Source organism: Coffea eugenioides, chromosome 2 (assembly GCF_003713205.1).
Source record: "Coffea eugenioides isolate CCC68of chromosome 2, Ceug_1.0, whole genome shotgun sequence".
Taxonomy (NCBI): domain Eukaryota; kingdom Viridiplantae; phylum Streptophyta; class Magnoliopsida; order Gentianales; family Rubiaceae; genus Coffea; species Coffea eugenioides.
Window position 1 is genome coordinate 29,438,122 of NC_040036.1, and position 17,857 is coordinate 29,455,978.

General features: G+C 36.9%; 3 protein-coding genes across 3 annotated transcripts; 1 reads left to right on the forward strand and 2 right to left on the reverse strand.

The window, feature by feature from the left end:
* Positions 1-1,126: 1,126 nt before the first annotated feature.
* On the reverse strand, positions 1,127-1,855 carry LOC113759416 (protein PLASTID TRANSCRIPTIONALLY ACTIVE 7-like). The gene has a single exon (XM_027301991.1). The coding sequence runs from the start codon at positions 1,853-1,855 to the stop codon at positions 1,265-1,267; it is 591 nt and encodes a 196-aa protein (XP_027157792.1). The 3' UTR covers positions 1,127-1,264.
* A 2,057-nt stretch (positions 1,856-3,912) lies between these two features.
* Positions 3,913-8,731, forward strand: LOC113759417. Its single transcript, XM_027301992.1, has 2 exons — positions 3,913-4,584; positions 4,688-8,731. The coding sequence occupies exons 1-2, from the start codon at positions 3,913-3,915 to the stop codon at positions 8,729-8,731; spliced, it is 4,716 nt and encodes a 1,571-aa protein (XP_027157793.1).
* Positions 8,732-11,448: 2,717 nt separating this feature from the next.
* On the reverse strand, positions 11,449-14,007 carry LOC113759418 (probable receptor-like protein kinase At2g42960). Its single transcript, XM_027301993.1, has 6 exons — positions 13,367-14,007; positions 13,163-13,267; positions 12,857-12,979; positions 12,583-12,785; positions 12,328-12,445; positions 11,449-11,728 (listed from the first exon to the last, which is right to left on the reverse strand). Exons 1-6 carry the CDS (start codon positions 14,005-14,007, stop codon positions 11,449-11,451), a joined length of 1,470 nt encoding a protein of 489 aa, XP_027157794.1.
* Between the last annotated feature and the right edge of the window lie 3,850 nt (positions 14,008-17,857).

Genomic DNA, 17,857 nt, shown 5'->3' on the forward strand with positions numbered 1-17,857 from the left:
TTTTGGTTCTTGAAAATGTAATATACGTATCAAAGAGGGGTCACGCATCAAAAGTACAACTATTGGATGAAGTAGTATAGAACTAGGAGGTGAACACCGCTCAATGCGCGGTGTGAATTTCAGTCTTGCCCAAAAAATGCCCAAACATCTAAGTTGAACACTGTAGTTAAGCATAAGAAGTTATGTTTAGTTGTTTATAAAGTTTGTGTTTAACACAATGGAGGGGGAAAAAATGAATAGGAATTTCAGTCTTGCCCAAAAAATGCCCAAACATCTAAGTTGAACACTGTGGTTAAGCATAAGAAGTTATGTTTATATGTTTATAGAGTTTGTGTTCAACACAATGGAGGAGGAAAAATGAATAGTGAAACAATTGAGATGAATAGATAATGAAAATGATTAATATGTTCCTTGTTCATGAATAGCATTCAAAGAAAAAAAAAAGAGAGACATAGTTGAGTAGGTAGTAGTAGCTTTTCCAAAATTTGAGTTGCATTTGAGATTGTTAATCTTATATTTATTGGGATAATAGAAGATATGGGAGGATACAAATTGAATATGGATATATTTAGCTGCCTTTACCAATTTGTAGATTGACTATACTATGGCATGATGGAGCTTGATTCAACATCTTGTAAAACTACATTGCTTCTTATTTTTTCTTTATGGAAATGTCCTTTTTCCCTGCGATTTTTCATATGCAGATGTGAAAGTTGGCAAATAAATATTTTTGAACAAAACATTCTGGAACAAAGGAGTTATTGCAAGTTCTTCTAGACAGATCTTCGACAAAGTCTTCTATTTCTTCGTTGAGTGTTCCGTGTGTTGGAGAAGTTCTTAAGGTGGCTGCTCTTGTTTATAAATCTGCATTGACCACAGAACATGTTGCCGCACGGATGCAGATCACACATCCCCATTTCATATAAAATAAGAAGTGAGTTTTAGAAGACCCAAAAAAATGAAAAAAAAAGGAAGAAGGAAACTGTAAAAAAAAAAAAAATTGACCAAAAAGTAATCATTTGAAGAGTAAAATAATTTTTTTTTTTTTTTTTTTAACTCATAACTCCGAGCACCGTCTCGTTATCAATTTTTGCACTAGCGGAACCAAATCATTTGTCAACTGTAATGTCAGCTCAAACGCTCGAACTATTATAGAAATCAGTAGGAAAAGACGGATAAACACTGACTGCAAATATTACAAGAAACTAATCTGACAAAGTTTGTCTATCAGATTATTTTTACAATTTACAACATCTACGACAATCTAAAGCTCTTCTCTCAAATAACCAGGACCAGGATTGAATGGATCGGACTCCAAGTATGCTTCTGGACGAGACGTCCCAGCATCATTCATTCGATTGCTCAGTACATGAAGGATAGCCTTCTTTGCACCATATTCATCCCGGTTGTTTTCAACATACATTTTCGCCTCAGCTGCCACCTCATTCACAAAATCAAATCGGTTATCCTCAGATAATAGTAGTCTATGGATATCCATGGTCAGGAGCTTCCCCCCGTCTCTTATCTTCCTGACCTGTTCTTCAAGGAAAGGAACTCTTTCCAATTTGGGTTCCAGAAACTCATCCTTCTTTGTCAATTTTCTTCGCCTCCACACCCGCCTACGCCCAGGACCATCACTTTTCGAGCTGGAAATCCGCTGGGACCTAATTTCGAGGTTCCACCGGCATGGATTAACTTGAGCTTGGAGATCAATTCTAGGGGGTGGATACTGGCGCAGCGATGAAGAAAGACGATAAGGCAGCCATTGCCATTTATTCTCCTTCTTCTTCTTCTTTACAAAGAGTAAAATAATTACCTCTGAAGTAAAGATTTTCACTAAAACATCTGAAACCATAGAAAAATGTTGAAACCTCCATTGAAATCACCTTCACTTCCTTTTCAATGCTCATTATCTTCTTTCTCCTTAAAAAAATGCAGCCATCTCTCCAAGTCCAGAATTAATCTAATAAAACATACAATAGCAGAAAAAAGCAAAAAACAACCTCAGTCTTCAAGATGTGCAAATTTTGTGGATCTAGGCAATGAGAAAATGAAATAAAATATTAATAGAACATGATTTCTTTTGGGATGATGTCTTTGGCAGCATCCAGTTGAAGATCGGTCAATTGGCAAATCAGCAACATGCATGCCTTGTAGGCGAGCTTTTTCCCATGCTAACACTACTCTCAGTCCACTGGCTAATTAAGTCCCACTACAATTAATTCTGTCCAACATGTTAACATATTTAATATCAAACAATCATTAGATGGTCCTTTAATCACTACAACTGCACACATATCCACCAATAAAACTCAAAAGAAAAATCTATTTAAAATAATTGCATGATGCATGCTAGAAAGCCTACTATTGTCAACTATTTCTTCAAGTAATTAAAAGAGTATAAAATTTAAAAATGTTAGTATCAACTTTTACATATTAGTTTTTATTGTCGATAGCAAGCATAAGAATTTTCTACTCTTGCAACATGTTCAAAATTTGGTATTTGAATAAAACAGAATGTTGAAAAAAGGACTCATTAGAATATTGCACCTATACAATTGATCTTAGTACTCTTTAGTATAGCAAAACAAAATCAAGAAAAATTTTCAATATTTGGACCTGCAATATCGCAAACAAATATACAAATTAGATAACAAAAGCACCCAAAAAAAAATCTTTTACAGACCACTGTATCACCACACCGGGCCAAAATAAAATAACCGTAATCCTCTATGCCACCTTCTCTTTTCTTTACCAAACATAATCACACTAGTAATAGTTCACATGCTTTGCACATGATTGTAATATCTTAAAATACCTTTTTCCTTAGATATCTAAAAAAATTTTATGAAATTTTGATCATCAACATCATAATATAGTATTTTTACGTTATTTATTTTTTTAAGCTAGTTACTTTTAAAAATTTTATTAAATGAAAAGAGACAAAAAACATTCCAATATAGTTGAGATATCCCTTAGGATTGAATTTGAAATCATGAACCAAATATATACTTTTTGATTTATAGCTTAAACTCTAACATATCAAATATTGATAATATCAAGTTTTACCCAAATTATTTTATATTCATGATTCTATTGCATATAAACCACAATCATCACAATTTTTTACAAACAAAGTATATAATTAAGTTAGAAAAATAAACATAAATGTAATTTGAATTCTTTGTATTATGTTAATTCTATTTTTGTCAATAATGGAGTATAGATGATCCACCATGTAAAGTTTTTTTGGCTTGTATATTCTAACAATTGAAATATTATAGATAGAGATAGTTGGAGTTTTTCTATTTTCCTTTTCTTTTATTCATATTTTTATCACAATCCAATGCGAAGCAAAAGCAACAAGGCTACTTTTTTCATATGAGCACAATATTTTTGGTTTTAGTATTAGTTTTTTTTATGATCATAGAATTGGAATGAGACTTGTGGCTAATTAACAATTTTAATATTAATTTTTTGTATATTACAGTGTTTTATTTTTTAATTACCAACTTTTAATCCATAACTGCTATCATAATTATTAATTATTGGAATGCACTAAATCTGTCTAATTACAATTATCACAACAAATGAAATTTACTTAATTTTAAAGTTTTTTATTTCATAACCGCTTCCATTATTCACTAATATTGCAATACAGTAAATATATATAATCAATAGAAAAATAATGGTATTTTGGACATCACCAAAAATAATTTAAATATCATTTTCAGTTTATCATTCTTCATTTTAAATTTACTCTTATTATAATTCTTATTTTATCATTGGAGATGGCTTTTGACTTGATGGATGGATTTGGTTTGTTCAAACAAATACAAATGAAGCATTACGACATCGACTGAAGATGCGCGACCTGGTGCTGTTGCAGTCCAAGGAGCTTCCACATCTGGAATGGAGAAATCTGTTGGACCTGATCGGATAGCTGAGAAACAGAATACAATTCCTCCACAAGATGATAAGCTCAACTGCATTACTGCCCAAGCTCAAGCTGCCGAAGCTTCCGCTGCTGATGCAAATGGACAGTCGGTGGTTGATGATGACAGGGAGGGATCATTGCACAACGTTCAAACGACAATTGCAGGCCAAGACCATGCACATAATTGTGAAGGGTCCCATAATCTAGTGGAGCAAATCTTGGGAGATGTTCAACAGCAAATGGCCGACACTACCACATTGATTATTCATAATGCCGACAATCATAGTTGGAACAAAGGTGAAGGGTCCCAACCTGTTGAGGAGAAGCACTTGGGAGGTGAACATCTTCAACAGTCCGACACCACTGAGCTTGAAACTCTTTATGTCGACTTGTGTGGGGTCGAGGAGGAAGATTCCAAATCCGATGCGGTTGATGAAGCAGCTTTGCCAACTACAGCAGGGAATTTATCTCCAAGATTAGTTGAAACAAGTGAGAGGTCAGTGGAGCCATCAATTAACACTTTAAACATTGACCAATCTGTAGCTATGGAGAGGGATTGCCGACAAGAAAAGGTTAAAGGTGTGCGAGCTTACTTCCCATCCGACAGACAGCTACGTTCGACAACATCATCCCATAACTCATTCCAGGTTTTTTCTCATGATTAGTGGAATATTTTGGAATATTAGAGGGGTAGCTAAGGCCCCTAATCTACGAAGATTGATTAAATTAGTTCGTACTCACCATGTTCAGTTTGTCGTGATTTGTGAACCAAAGTTAGACGAGTCCAAAATTGAGTCCATTCGTCTACGATTATTATTTGATCATACCTTTGTTAATAACTCGGGTGATATTTGGGTATTCTATAGTAGTCCTTTTATGTGTTCCATTGTGGGTAGATCGGAGCAGCATATTTCTATACATGTCCAAAGCCAATTGCTTTCTTCTCCAATCGTCATGTCTTTTGTTCATGCTAAATGCTCAGTGCAGGAGCGCCGTGTCTTATGGTATACCTTATTAAATGATAAGCCAATTTCTCTTCCTTGGTGCATTGGGGGTGATTTTAATGTTATATTAGCACCTCATGAAAAACGAGGGGGACGTCCATTTGCTATAGCGGAGGGGATGGAATTCATGTCTTTTATGGAAGAGGCCAGAGTTTTTGACGTAGGATTTTCAGGAGCTAGCTTCACATGGTCTAACAATCGGAGAGGAAGAGCTCGGGTTTCAAAGAGGTTGGATAGGTTTTTAGTCAATGGGGCTTGTTTGGATCTCTCAAACGCAATTTCTGTGCTTCACCTAGCAAGACATCCTTCAGATCATGCACCGTTGAAAATTTCATTTAAGGAGAGATCAGATCATACGCCACGGCCTTTCAGATTTTTGAACGTCTGGACAACCAAATCTGAACTCTTGGAGGTAATTCGATATGCTTGGAATCAAGATGTGTCTGGTCCTCCATTGCGTGTTTTGAGCTCTAAACTTTTGGCAACGAGGAGGGCTATTCAAACTTGGAACAAGCAACACTTTGGGAATGTATTTGATGCTGTTCGTTCTGCGGAAATGGGGGTTCAACGCGCAGAGGAAGCTATGGATCAATATGCATCGGAGGAATGTCAGGTTGAGCTTAGCAAGGCTCGGGCGGAGTTGCGACATGCATTGTCAATTGAAGAACAATTTTGGAGCCAAAAAGCCAGAGTCAAATGGCTTAAACACAGAGATCGTAATTCAAGGTATTTTCATGCGGTAGTAAGACAGAGACGGGCTCAAGGAATGATTCACCGCATCAAAAAGTCAAACGGTGTTTGGGTGGACAAGAATGATGATATAGCAACTGAGGCAATAACATATTTTTCTGACTTATTCACGTGTTCTTTAGAGTCATCTTCCGATTTGCGGTACCTAATTCCATCCATAATCTCGGAAGAGGACAACGAAAAATTGGAAGAGGTTCCTTCGATTGAAGAAGTCTATCGAGTCGTGAGATCAATGGATGGGGACAGTGCTGCGGGCCCAGATGGTTTCACAGGTAAATTTTTTACATTTGCCTGGGAAGTTGTCGCCCAAGATGTATATAATGCAATACTCAGTTTTTTCTGTGGGGCAGAGTTGCCGCGATTCATCACATCTACCTCCATTGTGTTAATTCCGAAGATGCCAAATCCTCAGGATTTTTCTCAATATAGGCCCATCAGTCTGTGTAACTTCTTCAACAAATTATTATCCAGGATCTTAGCTGATAGAATTGCTTATGTTCTGCCCAAAATTATTTCACCCCAGCAGACAGGCTTTGTGAAGAGGCGCAATATAACAGATAATTTTCTGCTAGCTCAGGAGATAGTTTCGGGTATTGGGAAAAAAAATAGAGGAGGCAATGTGGTAATGAAGCTTGACATGTCTAAGGCTTATGACCGGGTGGCATGGGATCATATTATTGATGTTCTCAGGAGGTTTGGCTTCGGAGAAATATTTATTGATTTAGTATGGCGATTGATCTCTAATGTCTGGTTTTCGGTCATTTTAAATGGGGCATCTCATGGTTTTTTTAAATCTACGAGAGGCCTCCGTCAGGGTGATCCTTTATCGCCTGCTTTATTCATTATAGGGGTTGAGGTGTTATCTAGAGGACTGAATAACCTTGCCATGCAATCGGGTTTTGTGGGATTCAAAGTCCCGTATGCATGTCCTACTATAACTCACTTGGCGTTTGCGGATGATGTTCTCATATTTGCAAACGGATCCTCTTATTCTCTAAAGGTTATCATGCAGGTGCTAGAGGCTTATCAAAGGTGTTCGGGTCAGCTAATAAATGTGCTAAAAACTTGTTACCTGGTTCATCCATCTTTACCACCGGCAAGACGAAGGGTGATTGAACGTATCACCAAGTTTACCTGGCAACCATTTCCAATTCGGTATTTGGGTTGCCCCCTTTACTTTGGGAGATGTAAATCATCATATTTTGGAGAAGCGTGTCAGTCTATTCTAGGGAGAATTATATCATGGAAATCAAGGATGCTTTCCTTTGGAGGTAAGATAGTTCTAATCAAACATGTCTTGGCATCGATGCCAGTACATCTGATGTCGGCTGCGGTTATCCCGAGTAAGGTATTTAGAACTATAGAAAAGGCTTTCTCGACCTTCATATGGAGCTCTTCACCCGAGGATTCGAAATTTCACTGGATACGTTGGTCCCATATGTGCTATCCAATAGACGAGGGAGGAGTTGGATTTCGGAAGCTACAAGACATCTATACAGCTTTCTCATTCAAACTTTGGTGGAATTTTAGAAAGGGTTTGTCATTGTGGGCTGAATTTATGAAAGCAAAATATTGTAGACACCTTCATCCTTGTCAGGTAGAAATCAAGGCAATGGACTCCGCACTCTGGCGCAGGATGGTCAATGTGAGTCGACAAGTGGAATTCTCTATGCTATGGATTGCAAAAGACGGCGCTTGTCATTTTTGGTACGACAATTGGTTGGGGGGTGGTGCTTTGTTCCACCAAGCGACCGTTGTCCCACATTTGTCTTTTGCTAATTTCATCATCAATGGACACTGGGATGTGAATTTGTTATATCAGATAATGCCGAGGGAAATGGTGCCCTCTATTTTAGAGCACCCGATTCCAGAAGAAGGGGGTGAATCTGAAGTCATTTGGACGCTCACAACATCTGGAAACTTCTCTATAGCTTCGGCATTTCGGGATATTAGGCAGGCCCGCAACAAGTCTATGGTCTTTAATACAATTTGGCATTCTCAGCTCCCTTTCAAAGTTTCATTCTTCATGTTACGATTGTTGCTGGGGAGACTGCCGGTTCCAGATCGGTTATGTAAACTTGGTTTACATTTACCCTCAAAGTGTTTTTGCTGTGCTTCAGCATCTGAGGAATCAATTGAACATTTATTTTCTACTGGCCATATAGCGTCGACAGTTTGGCACTATTTTGGAGCTTCATGTGGTTTGTCCTTTCCAGGGTCATCTTTGAGGCCCCGTATAGTTGGTTGGTGGCTCAGCTCATATGATTCTGAAATGCAACGATTTATTGGGCACATTCTACCCAGCATTGTCTGTTGGCAGATTTGGAAAGCAAGGAATAAAGCAATGTTTGAGGATGTTCAGATGAGGCCGCTAGCCATTTGTCGTGCCATTTTCTCGGAAATCCAGACCATGGTGGGAATTCATTTCAAACAAGTGTTCAGAGTACAGTCATTTCATCATTTGTATGATTGGTCGTATTCTTCTCATACTGAGGTTACATACAAACTTGTTCGCTGGGAAGCAAAGGAATCCGATCGGTTCATATTAAATACGGATGGCTGTTCTAAGGGCAATCCAGGAGTGAGTGGAGGCGGTGGGGTTCTTCGGGATTCAAATGGCATACCTTTGATTGGATTTTCGGCATATCTTGGGGAAACTACAAGTCTATGTGCAGAGGTTCGGGCACTCCTTATTGGTCTTCAAACTTGTGTACATAGGGGTTTTCAAAATCTCTATGTTCAATCGGATTCTTTATTATTAGTTGGAATTCTTCAGAATCGCATTCAATGCCCCTGGAAGATTCGACGAGAGATTAGGCAGATTTGGCAGTTGGCGAAAGATCCTGATCGTTTTTCGCATTGCTATAGGGAAGCTAACAAAGTTGCTGATGCGTTGTCCAATGTGGGCGTATTTCATCCAGAGCATCAAGTCAAGCTTTACGAGGCCTTTAATTCGTTCCCAACTATGGCTCGTGGGGCCATTCGACTTGATAGATTAGGAATGCCTTCAATTCGGAAAAGTAAGCGTATGAAGGGCTGAGAACAAAGGACAACTGGAGCTAATATGCGGTTGAATGAGACATGGAGGTTTTGTGTTTGATTTATTACCTTTTCAGTCGATTGCTGTACTTCGAATTGGTCTTTCTCAGTGTGTAAAATTTGCTCCTATCTATAAAATAAAATAATTTAATAAAAAAAAAAAAAAAATGAAGCATTACTATATTATTGTCAATAACACTATTTGTCTTTTCCTGAATATTTGTGATTTGGATATTGTCTTTGATATTATTTGAATTGTATTCTTACTTTTTAATTCATTTGCTATTTACTTTATGTCATTTTATAAATAGTTTTTAATTTTTTCAGTTTTTTTTTGTTTTGATCAGTTGCTAACTTGCTATTAATGATAATAATGGTTTGAGTGGTGCTATTTCAGATTTCTTTTTTTTTTCAATTTAATATTGCTATTTTAGTTATAAAGATGCCATCATTTTTTGTACATTGAAATTCCATTGAATGCAACATGAAAAATTTTTCATATTGGTAAAAAATGCATAATTGTTAAATTTACTTGTGATATTTGTATGAAAATATACAGATGACTAAAGGTTCTCTTATCGTTGTATGTCTATCCATTTTTTAGAGAGTATCTACTTTTTATTGTTTTACAATCTCAACTAATGACTAATGAGAAATTTTTCATACTTCAATTAAAAATTTTTGATATGGGAGTCCAAGGGTACGTAAATAGTTTTTAATGAAAAATTTTTAATTATAATTACCAATACTACTAAAATGTAATCAATTGGAGAGTTTTTTTTTTAATTAGTGCCACATTAAAATACAATAATTCTAATTAAAAGACATGAGATAATTTAGGGATAACAAAAACTAAGATAAATATGTGCTTACACTTACACTCCCTAATACTAACATTCATACTTTTTATATAGTATTGTAAAATTTACTTGTGATATTTGTATGAAGATATATAGATGAATAAGGTTCTCTTGTCCTTGTATATTTCTCCATTTTTTAGAGAATATCTATTTTTTGAAATTAACTTTTTTTTTTTACAATCTCAACTAATGACTAATGAGAAATTTTTCATGCTTCAATTAAGAAATTTTGATAAGTATAATAATTGGAGATAGAGTCCAAGGGTAGGTAAATAGTTTTTAATGAGCTATTTTAAATTATAATTACTAATACTATTAAAATGTAATCAATTGGAGTGTTTTATTTCTTTTAATTAGTGTCACATTAAAATGTAATAATTCTAATTAAAAGACATGAGGTTAATTTAGGAATAACAAAAACTAAGATAAAAAAGTGCTTACACTTGCACTCCCTATTACCAACATTCATACTTTTTATATAGTAATGATAATGATGATAATGATAATGATAAACAACAGAACAATAAAACAAAATAAAAACTTATTGATATTTAATCTATAACTACAAAGAAAAAAATAAAAATTAAGAGCAAGTTGGCGAATGCAAAAACCAACAAAAAATTTAAAAAAGAAAAAAAAAAAACCCTAACATCAGATGAGGTCCTTATGCACCAGTTATCTCTTGCAGGGGACCGTTTTTCCGCTCTGAAGAAAAAATTCAAGGAAGGCAAAAAAAAAATAAAATAGGTGTCATAGAAGTAGGAAAAACCATAAACTTTTGTGGACAACCAGAAGAGTGTTATAGTTCCAAATATAGTTCTAGTTACTATATACCTTGACTATCCGCAAAGAGTGTTATATTTCCAATGTCCCTCTGCAGAAGAGTCCTAATAAGCTTTTCCAAGCCCTTGGCCGTGTTCAAAAAATGAAAGAGTGAGCAGAGAGGGATGTACGTGAGTCGAGCTGCTTCCGAGTAGCTCACGAGTAGCTCGGTCAATGACTTGACTTAAACTCGATCAAACCGAGTCTCGAGCTACTCGAATATACATTCGAGTCGAGTTCGAGCCAGGATTTTGCAGCTTGTGGCTCGACGAGTAGCTTGTCGAGTCGGATATATTTAAATAATATATATATAATTTAAATAATATATATGTATTATAATTTATATTTTCCGAGCTGAGTCAAAAAGTTTGATTACTCGACTTGATAAGACTTGACTAAAAGTCGAACCTTATCGAGTCGAGTCTCGAGTTTAAAAGAATTTCCTCGAGTTAAACCTCGAGTTGCGATTTTTAGACTCGATCGAGCTCGAGCCGACCTCAAGTATAGTTATATATAGGTTGAGTTGAGTTCGAGTATAGCAGTACTCGAGCTCGACTTGGCTCGAGTACATCCAGGTTCGGTACAAGTTGAAAACAGCATATGCAGTCAACTAAATCCTGGGTCATAATTTACATTACCAAAGTACCCAGCCTAATAGCCTGTATATTTGTTTTGTGGATCCATGATAGGTTTTAATATATTCAGACACCCAATCAAAATCAACTGTGCAGCAACGAGCAAGTAACCAATAACACCAATCATCTCAAAATTCATCAAGGGACAAAGACCACAGTTAACTAAACCATCATGTCCGTGGGCTTCTTGTGTTTACTGCTTGCTAAACATGTACGGTCCATGCATGCTTTAAGAAAATGATTCTCAGGATCAATAAATCCTAGCCAACAGTCACCTACTTTGAGGATCTAAACTATGTAATATGCAAGCTATTGTTTCTCCATCCAATACGAACGCTTCATACCTGCTAGCATCTAAAATGACCTCCCACAAAAAGAAGAATTAATATGTTTAAAACTGACTATACAGCAAAGGATATCCAAAAGAAAAACAGATTCAGCTTTTGAAAGTTCAAACCAGACCCCTTTCGTGATACTGGATACTCTTCTGATTCAAGAATGCGAGCAACTTGACTCATAATGGGTATCTTTTCAGCATCAGGATCAACACATATTAAAGCGGCCAAAAGAGCTCGTTTGAGGGCTGTTGTAGGTGGCTTGGTCTCAATTGTGAGGTCAACAACTTCCTCAAAGCATCTGCTCCCGACCATCACCTTGAGCCAGTCAACTAAGTTCACATGAAACGAAAAAAAAAAAAAAAAGAACAAAAATCATAGGTGTAACTAATAGAAATGCAAGATTCACTCTAGTTGAACCCACAATACATGTCAAGAAAGTTATGGATACAAGCATGGTAGAGCTTCCAAGAAGGATAGTCCTTCCTAAAAAATCAAGCCTAGAGTAGCTTGAACCATGAATAGAAAGAATAATGTCCTCGGAGTTGGTCAATTTCAAACAGCAAATGACTGGAAATCAAGATAGTAAAGATACGAATCTTTTTCATAATGCTGAGAAAATCTTCTATACTCAGAACCAATCATCATGATGTGTATTTCCAAACTTCTATATCAAACTTGGATACTGTAGGTTCAAGAAAACATTGGAAAAGAGAGGAAGGGAAAGTAGATAAAGTACAGATTGTGATTGATTGTGGCTCAAGATTGCGAATTAGAGTTTCATATGATTCATGACAATTTTTATCTGAATCAAAACATTTTTAATTTTAAACAATCCAGTTTACTCCTTAGTAAAAGCATGCCACTTCTTCAGCCAAAACTTTTGATATTTATAGACAAACATGTGTATATATGTTCCAACATTGCTATCTATGATACCTCAGGTGCAAAAGGCGACCATAATCTACAGGATCTCTTCCGGTAATGGCTTCCAAAAGCACAACCCCAAAGCTATAAACATCACACTTCACGTTTAGGAGGCCACTATTTGCATATTCAGGTGCTACATATCTATATGGGTTAAAAAAGGGGGGAAACAGAGAATGTCAGAAAAAGAAGAGCCGAGTTTGGGTTAATTAGAGAGCTTGTAAACAGAAAGCAGTAAGGAAAAGGAGACTTCGTTCAATTGAGATCGGATACCTGATATAAATACCCATCCAAAGGTACCCATGACTTTGGTTGTAACGTGACTTTTTCCAGAACCGAGCAACTTAGCCAGACCAAAATTAGATAGTTTAGCATTGAAGTCATCATCAATGAGTATATTGCTTGACTTTATATCTCGATGCACCATTTTGGGCTCAATTGCCTCGTGCAAATATGCAAGAGTGCAAGAAGCATATCTCGTTTGAACTTAAAATGGAACCTAACAATAACTTCAAAGACAAGAAGAAGTTTATATAGATGGACTTACGCTTTTACAGTGCCTGCTAAAACTTTCATACTAGCCTCCCAAGTAAGATAACCATGATGGCTCAGGGCTCCACGAAGCCATTGTTCTAGATTTCCATTGTTTACATATTCATCTACCAACAACCTGAATTTTATAGGGAAGTCCAACAGAGGTAAGGTAAAGTTAGTTTGCTAAACAAAAAAACCTTTGAGGTTTAACTGCCTGATCGGTAAATTTTAAGGGTTCAAACAAAATGCTAATCTGCATCTCATTTAAATCTAATGAACAAATGAAAATATGATGAGACAGGTTTAAGCAGTAATGTACCTGTGAGTTCCTTCAATACAGTAACCCAGAAGTCGAACTAAATTTTTTTGGTGGACATGACCAATAGCCTCAACTTCAACCCTGAATTCCTTCTTTGCTTGCCCTCTGGACATTTAGAAACAAGAGAAAAGGCTCGTTGTCAATTATTTATCAGGTTCTGTAGAATACTTGAAGGACCTTATATAAACCCATCCGAGAACTTACATATTGTTGAGGATTTTTTTAACAGCAACAAGAAAGCCATTTATCAGTCGGCCACGATAAACAACTCCATATCCACCCTCACCAATAACATTTTCCTTGGAAAATCTGTTGGTTGCAACTTCAAGGTCCCTAAGCGTAAACCAATGACCCCAACCAAGGTGAGCAAACTCAGGAAGACCTGATAAAAGGGAAGAAACAGCCACTGGATGTGAATTATATATTGCTCCAGCACCTCCCTTTTCCCCTGACTCACATGCGACACCTTCTTTCTCCAAATTAGTAAAGGAATCATATTGACTGCTATTATCAGCACTCATGGCCTTTTCACTGCTAAGAAGCTTGTCTGAATCTTTATCACTAAACTTGTCCTGAAGGGTAAGGAAATCAATATCAGGAGCAGCATAATTTTTGGCAGAATATTGGTCAACCTTGATCTCTTTAATTTCCTTTGACACCTTGGGAATTTGGCTAATTTGAAGAGTAGCACTACCCCTTTTTGATCTTTTACGTGATAGACAAAATGGCAGAACCAAAACAATAAACACAAGGAACAAGCCCACAAAGATGGCTATTAAAACCCACACCTTAAGGTGAAAGATGTGAGTTTTCTTTGACAGTTCAAAGTTAAGGTCGGATGCCATTTTAAACAAATGAAAGCACCTGCAGAAAGAAAACCGAGACATCATGAAGAGAGTTTGCAGTGGTAACTAACCCATATAAATCGTGATGGCATTCTTGCTCTAGTTATTACTCACTTTTTAATTTAAAACGCAATTTACTTTAGCCGAATTTACATTGCCCTTCTATCTGCCAAGGTGTACATTGTCTTGCATCAGCAAGAAGAAAAAGAACAGTACTACATAAGAGAAATGGTTGAACAAAGGCAACCAATGAAGAGAAATTTCTAATTTTGTGATGAATTTAAAAAAAAATTCTACAAAAGGGGTGATTTTGGCATACCATTCCGTCCGGGGGTCTTCGGATTTGTGAAATGCGAGCTCAGTGAGCTCGCATTTCACGAATGCGAGGTTAGAGAAGAGCTCGCATTTGCGGAATGCGAGCTCAATAAGTTGAGCTCGCATTCCGCGAATGCGAGCTCCTCTTTATTTTTTTATTATTTTTTGAGAGCTAGGGAATTATTTCCAGAAAGCTCGTAAATGTTTTTTTTAAAATGTTGCAAATATTTAAAATTTTGCAAATAGCTCGCATTTGTTAAATGTGACCTCCAAAAATTGTATTTAACTTTTTTGTTAGATTTCACATTTATAAGTATGACTTTCAGAAAATTAAATTCAAAAATGTTAGGAAAAAAATTTAAAATGATATTTACGAGCTCCATAAAAAATATAAAAGTAAATGTAAATATTGTTTGTTTTGTAGAATTTGCCTTTACTAAAATGGTGTCGGTAGTAAAATCTTATTTTAAAATCTCTACTAAAATCTTATTTTTTGGAGAAAGGTTAGAGAAATTTTGTTTAAAAATCTGTAATTAGCAGAGGAATAATGTTTTTTTTATTTTAAAACTTGCACGTGGCTAAAGTCATCAAATATGTGCTAAAACAAAATCAGATTAACAATAATCTTTTTAATATAATTTACTATACATGCATAATTCTTTTATAATAAAAAAAAAATTGGTAATTGTACGGTTGAAAATACGTTATTTTATTATAATACATTTAAATGGTGAAAAAAGTACACATGCATAGTTCTTTCTTTACGACCATAGATCAATGTTCTTTCTATTTTATAGATCAATGTAAAAATAGAATGAAATTGTTAACATGTAAGGTGTTGACTATTTGTTGTGAATAAAATATTAAGCGTTTTTCGTTTTGTATCAAATAAATATTTTTGATCAAATTCTAATTTTCCTTTGTGATTAATGAATCGTATTTATTTGTTGACACCGATGAATATTAGTTATGAGAATATAATAGTTAATAGTCATTAATATATGTTACAATTTCAACTGTAATTTTTGAAATTTCATAATGCAATGTTATTTTTAAAAAATTATATAAGTTATTTTTATGAAGTGCATGTTATGTGTTTGGTAGTTGAAAAGGAAAAGGAAAAAATTAAAGCAAAGATCTAGCGATTAAATCTTGCGTGTTTTACCTAACTTACAATTATTTGGGCTGGATTACTATTTTGATTAAAAATATAAAGCGATAATGAAGACAAAGTTAGACTGCAGCAAAAACCCTAAAACCCTAAGTGCTAAAGCCGTAAAACACTAAATCGTAAATCTGGTAACCCAAATCCTTGTAAACCCTAAAACATATACTTGCTGTAGAGAGAGACAGATCCGAGGCTCGGATCGGAAGGTTGAATATAAATCCGAGCTCGGATGATTAGGATCCGAGGACTTCCCTTGATGGATCCGAGGTCGGATCTCCTGTCCTCGGATACAGTCCAACAGAAGTACAGACGAGGGATCGGATCTGGCATAGCTCTGACGGATCCGGGCTCGGATCTGTTCTATTAAATTTCCACTTTTTTCGCTTCTTTTGTTTTTCCTTCATTTTTGCTCCTAATTTCTTGTGCACTTTATCCTCTGGTAGTTTTTTGACATTGATTTCAGCCTAATTGCATGAACTTCATATGGAATGTCCCTCACAATCTCACAAAAATAATGCATTTATCCACTCATTTAAGCAATTCAAAAAAATGGGCTAAATTGAACATTTTGGCCATTAACTTGAAAGTTTTGACAATATTTTATACACTTTTTGACAGAATTTCCCCTATAAAATGGACAAAACTCCCTGTCAACAACCTCAAATTCAAGAAAATTATGACAATATTTCCAAATACAAAACCAACAATTTGAAGCCATAGACAACTAAATTTATGCATTTAAAAATACAATGAGAGCCACTCAAATAGGTGGTGATGCAATTTGAAGCCCTTAATCATCACAATCATCCATTTTCTGTCCAAAATGAGACAACAAGGGTACCAAACAGCATAGGTAGCACAAGATGATTCAACTAAAAGGAAAATAAAATCTACAAAGTTTGTCTTAACAAAAGAAAAGAAAAATAAAGAAATAAAAGATCCAATCCGCTAAACAGCATCATGGCTGCTGGAAACGAGGGTCTACTGCCTCCTCGGCTCCATGAGGACCCTGTGAGGTACCAACATGGCCCTCCTCCTGATGAGGTGTACGAGTAGGGGTAGGGGACCGGTGGATATGAAAATGATCCTCAATCGCACGAAGACGGCGATCATATCGGTCGAGTCGCTCGGTCATCATTCGCTCCGTCTGGTCAATGCGCTCGACAACTCGCGTCTCCATACAACAAATGGCATTTAGGAGCTCTTGCCACTTGGAGCGCGGTTGAGGAGGTGGTCGCGGAATAGGAGGAGGAAGAGTCCGTTGTGCCTCCGTCCCTTGAGTTTCCGCTTGTGCTTCAGTGTGAGGCGGAGGCTGAGTGGAAGTCGATGCTTCTCCTGTGTCCCGGACCAAAGCTGCTCCAAAATCCGTAGAAATACCCAAGGATTTGAGTATCGTAGCATTCACCTCCTCGGCCGACCTAGTTACCACCGCTCTCTCGGTTCGAAGAGGAACCTTGAGCTTCTCAAAAACAAGTGATAGCAGTCGAGGAAATCCAAAACAAGTGTCGCCGGCCCTCATGCGAGCTGTGGTCTGCATATAACTGATGATAATGCTGGGTAGAGGAATTCCGGTCAACTGCCTACCCACTCCATGTGTCATCTTATCCAGAAAATAGAGATCACTATTTCGGATCTCCTGTTTGCCACTCTTTTTCGGCACCACATTAAAGGCAAAAAGATAGAAGATCAGGTGGAATCGATGATCGAAGGAGTCGGCATATACCGTGAGTTTTTTCGAACTTCCTCGCTCACGGTACTGCCCCTTTAGACGTCCCACAGCCTCTCCCACTTCCCAAGGATCTCTAGCTTTGAACTCCTTGGTCAATTTGACGTCGTCGCCTTCGTCTTTGAGTTGGACGAATCGTCTCAGTGCATCTCGATTGAGAGCCACTCTCGTGCCTCTAACCTATGAGACAATGAGGTTGCCACTGTGGCTCTGCTTGTTTTCTACATTAGCATAGAACTCCCGGACCAGGTTGGGGTAGTAGTGCTTGGGCAACTGAAGGATGTTCTCCCATCCAAGTCTCTTGAATGCTGTAGAAATGTGATAGTGCGCGTCCACCTCCGGTGCCAAGTGTTTCTCAATGATGATCTTCTTGTCCAGTCCGGCTTCATACCACTCTTGGTTTTCGAGCGATGTGAATCGTGTGGTATCGTAGTCTGGCGGTGGCTCGTCATGGCTAGTAGATGCGGTCTTCCGGCGAGAACGCGGTGGCGGCTCAGGTGAGGAAGATTCTTCGTGAGGTGACTCCTCATGCAAAGAGGGTGTGTGTTCCTCACTTGAGGAAGGAGTAGGAGTACGAATGCGAGCCCTCCTTGTGCGAGCCATAATACCTATACCAAAACAACATGAAGGTTCATTACAAA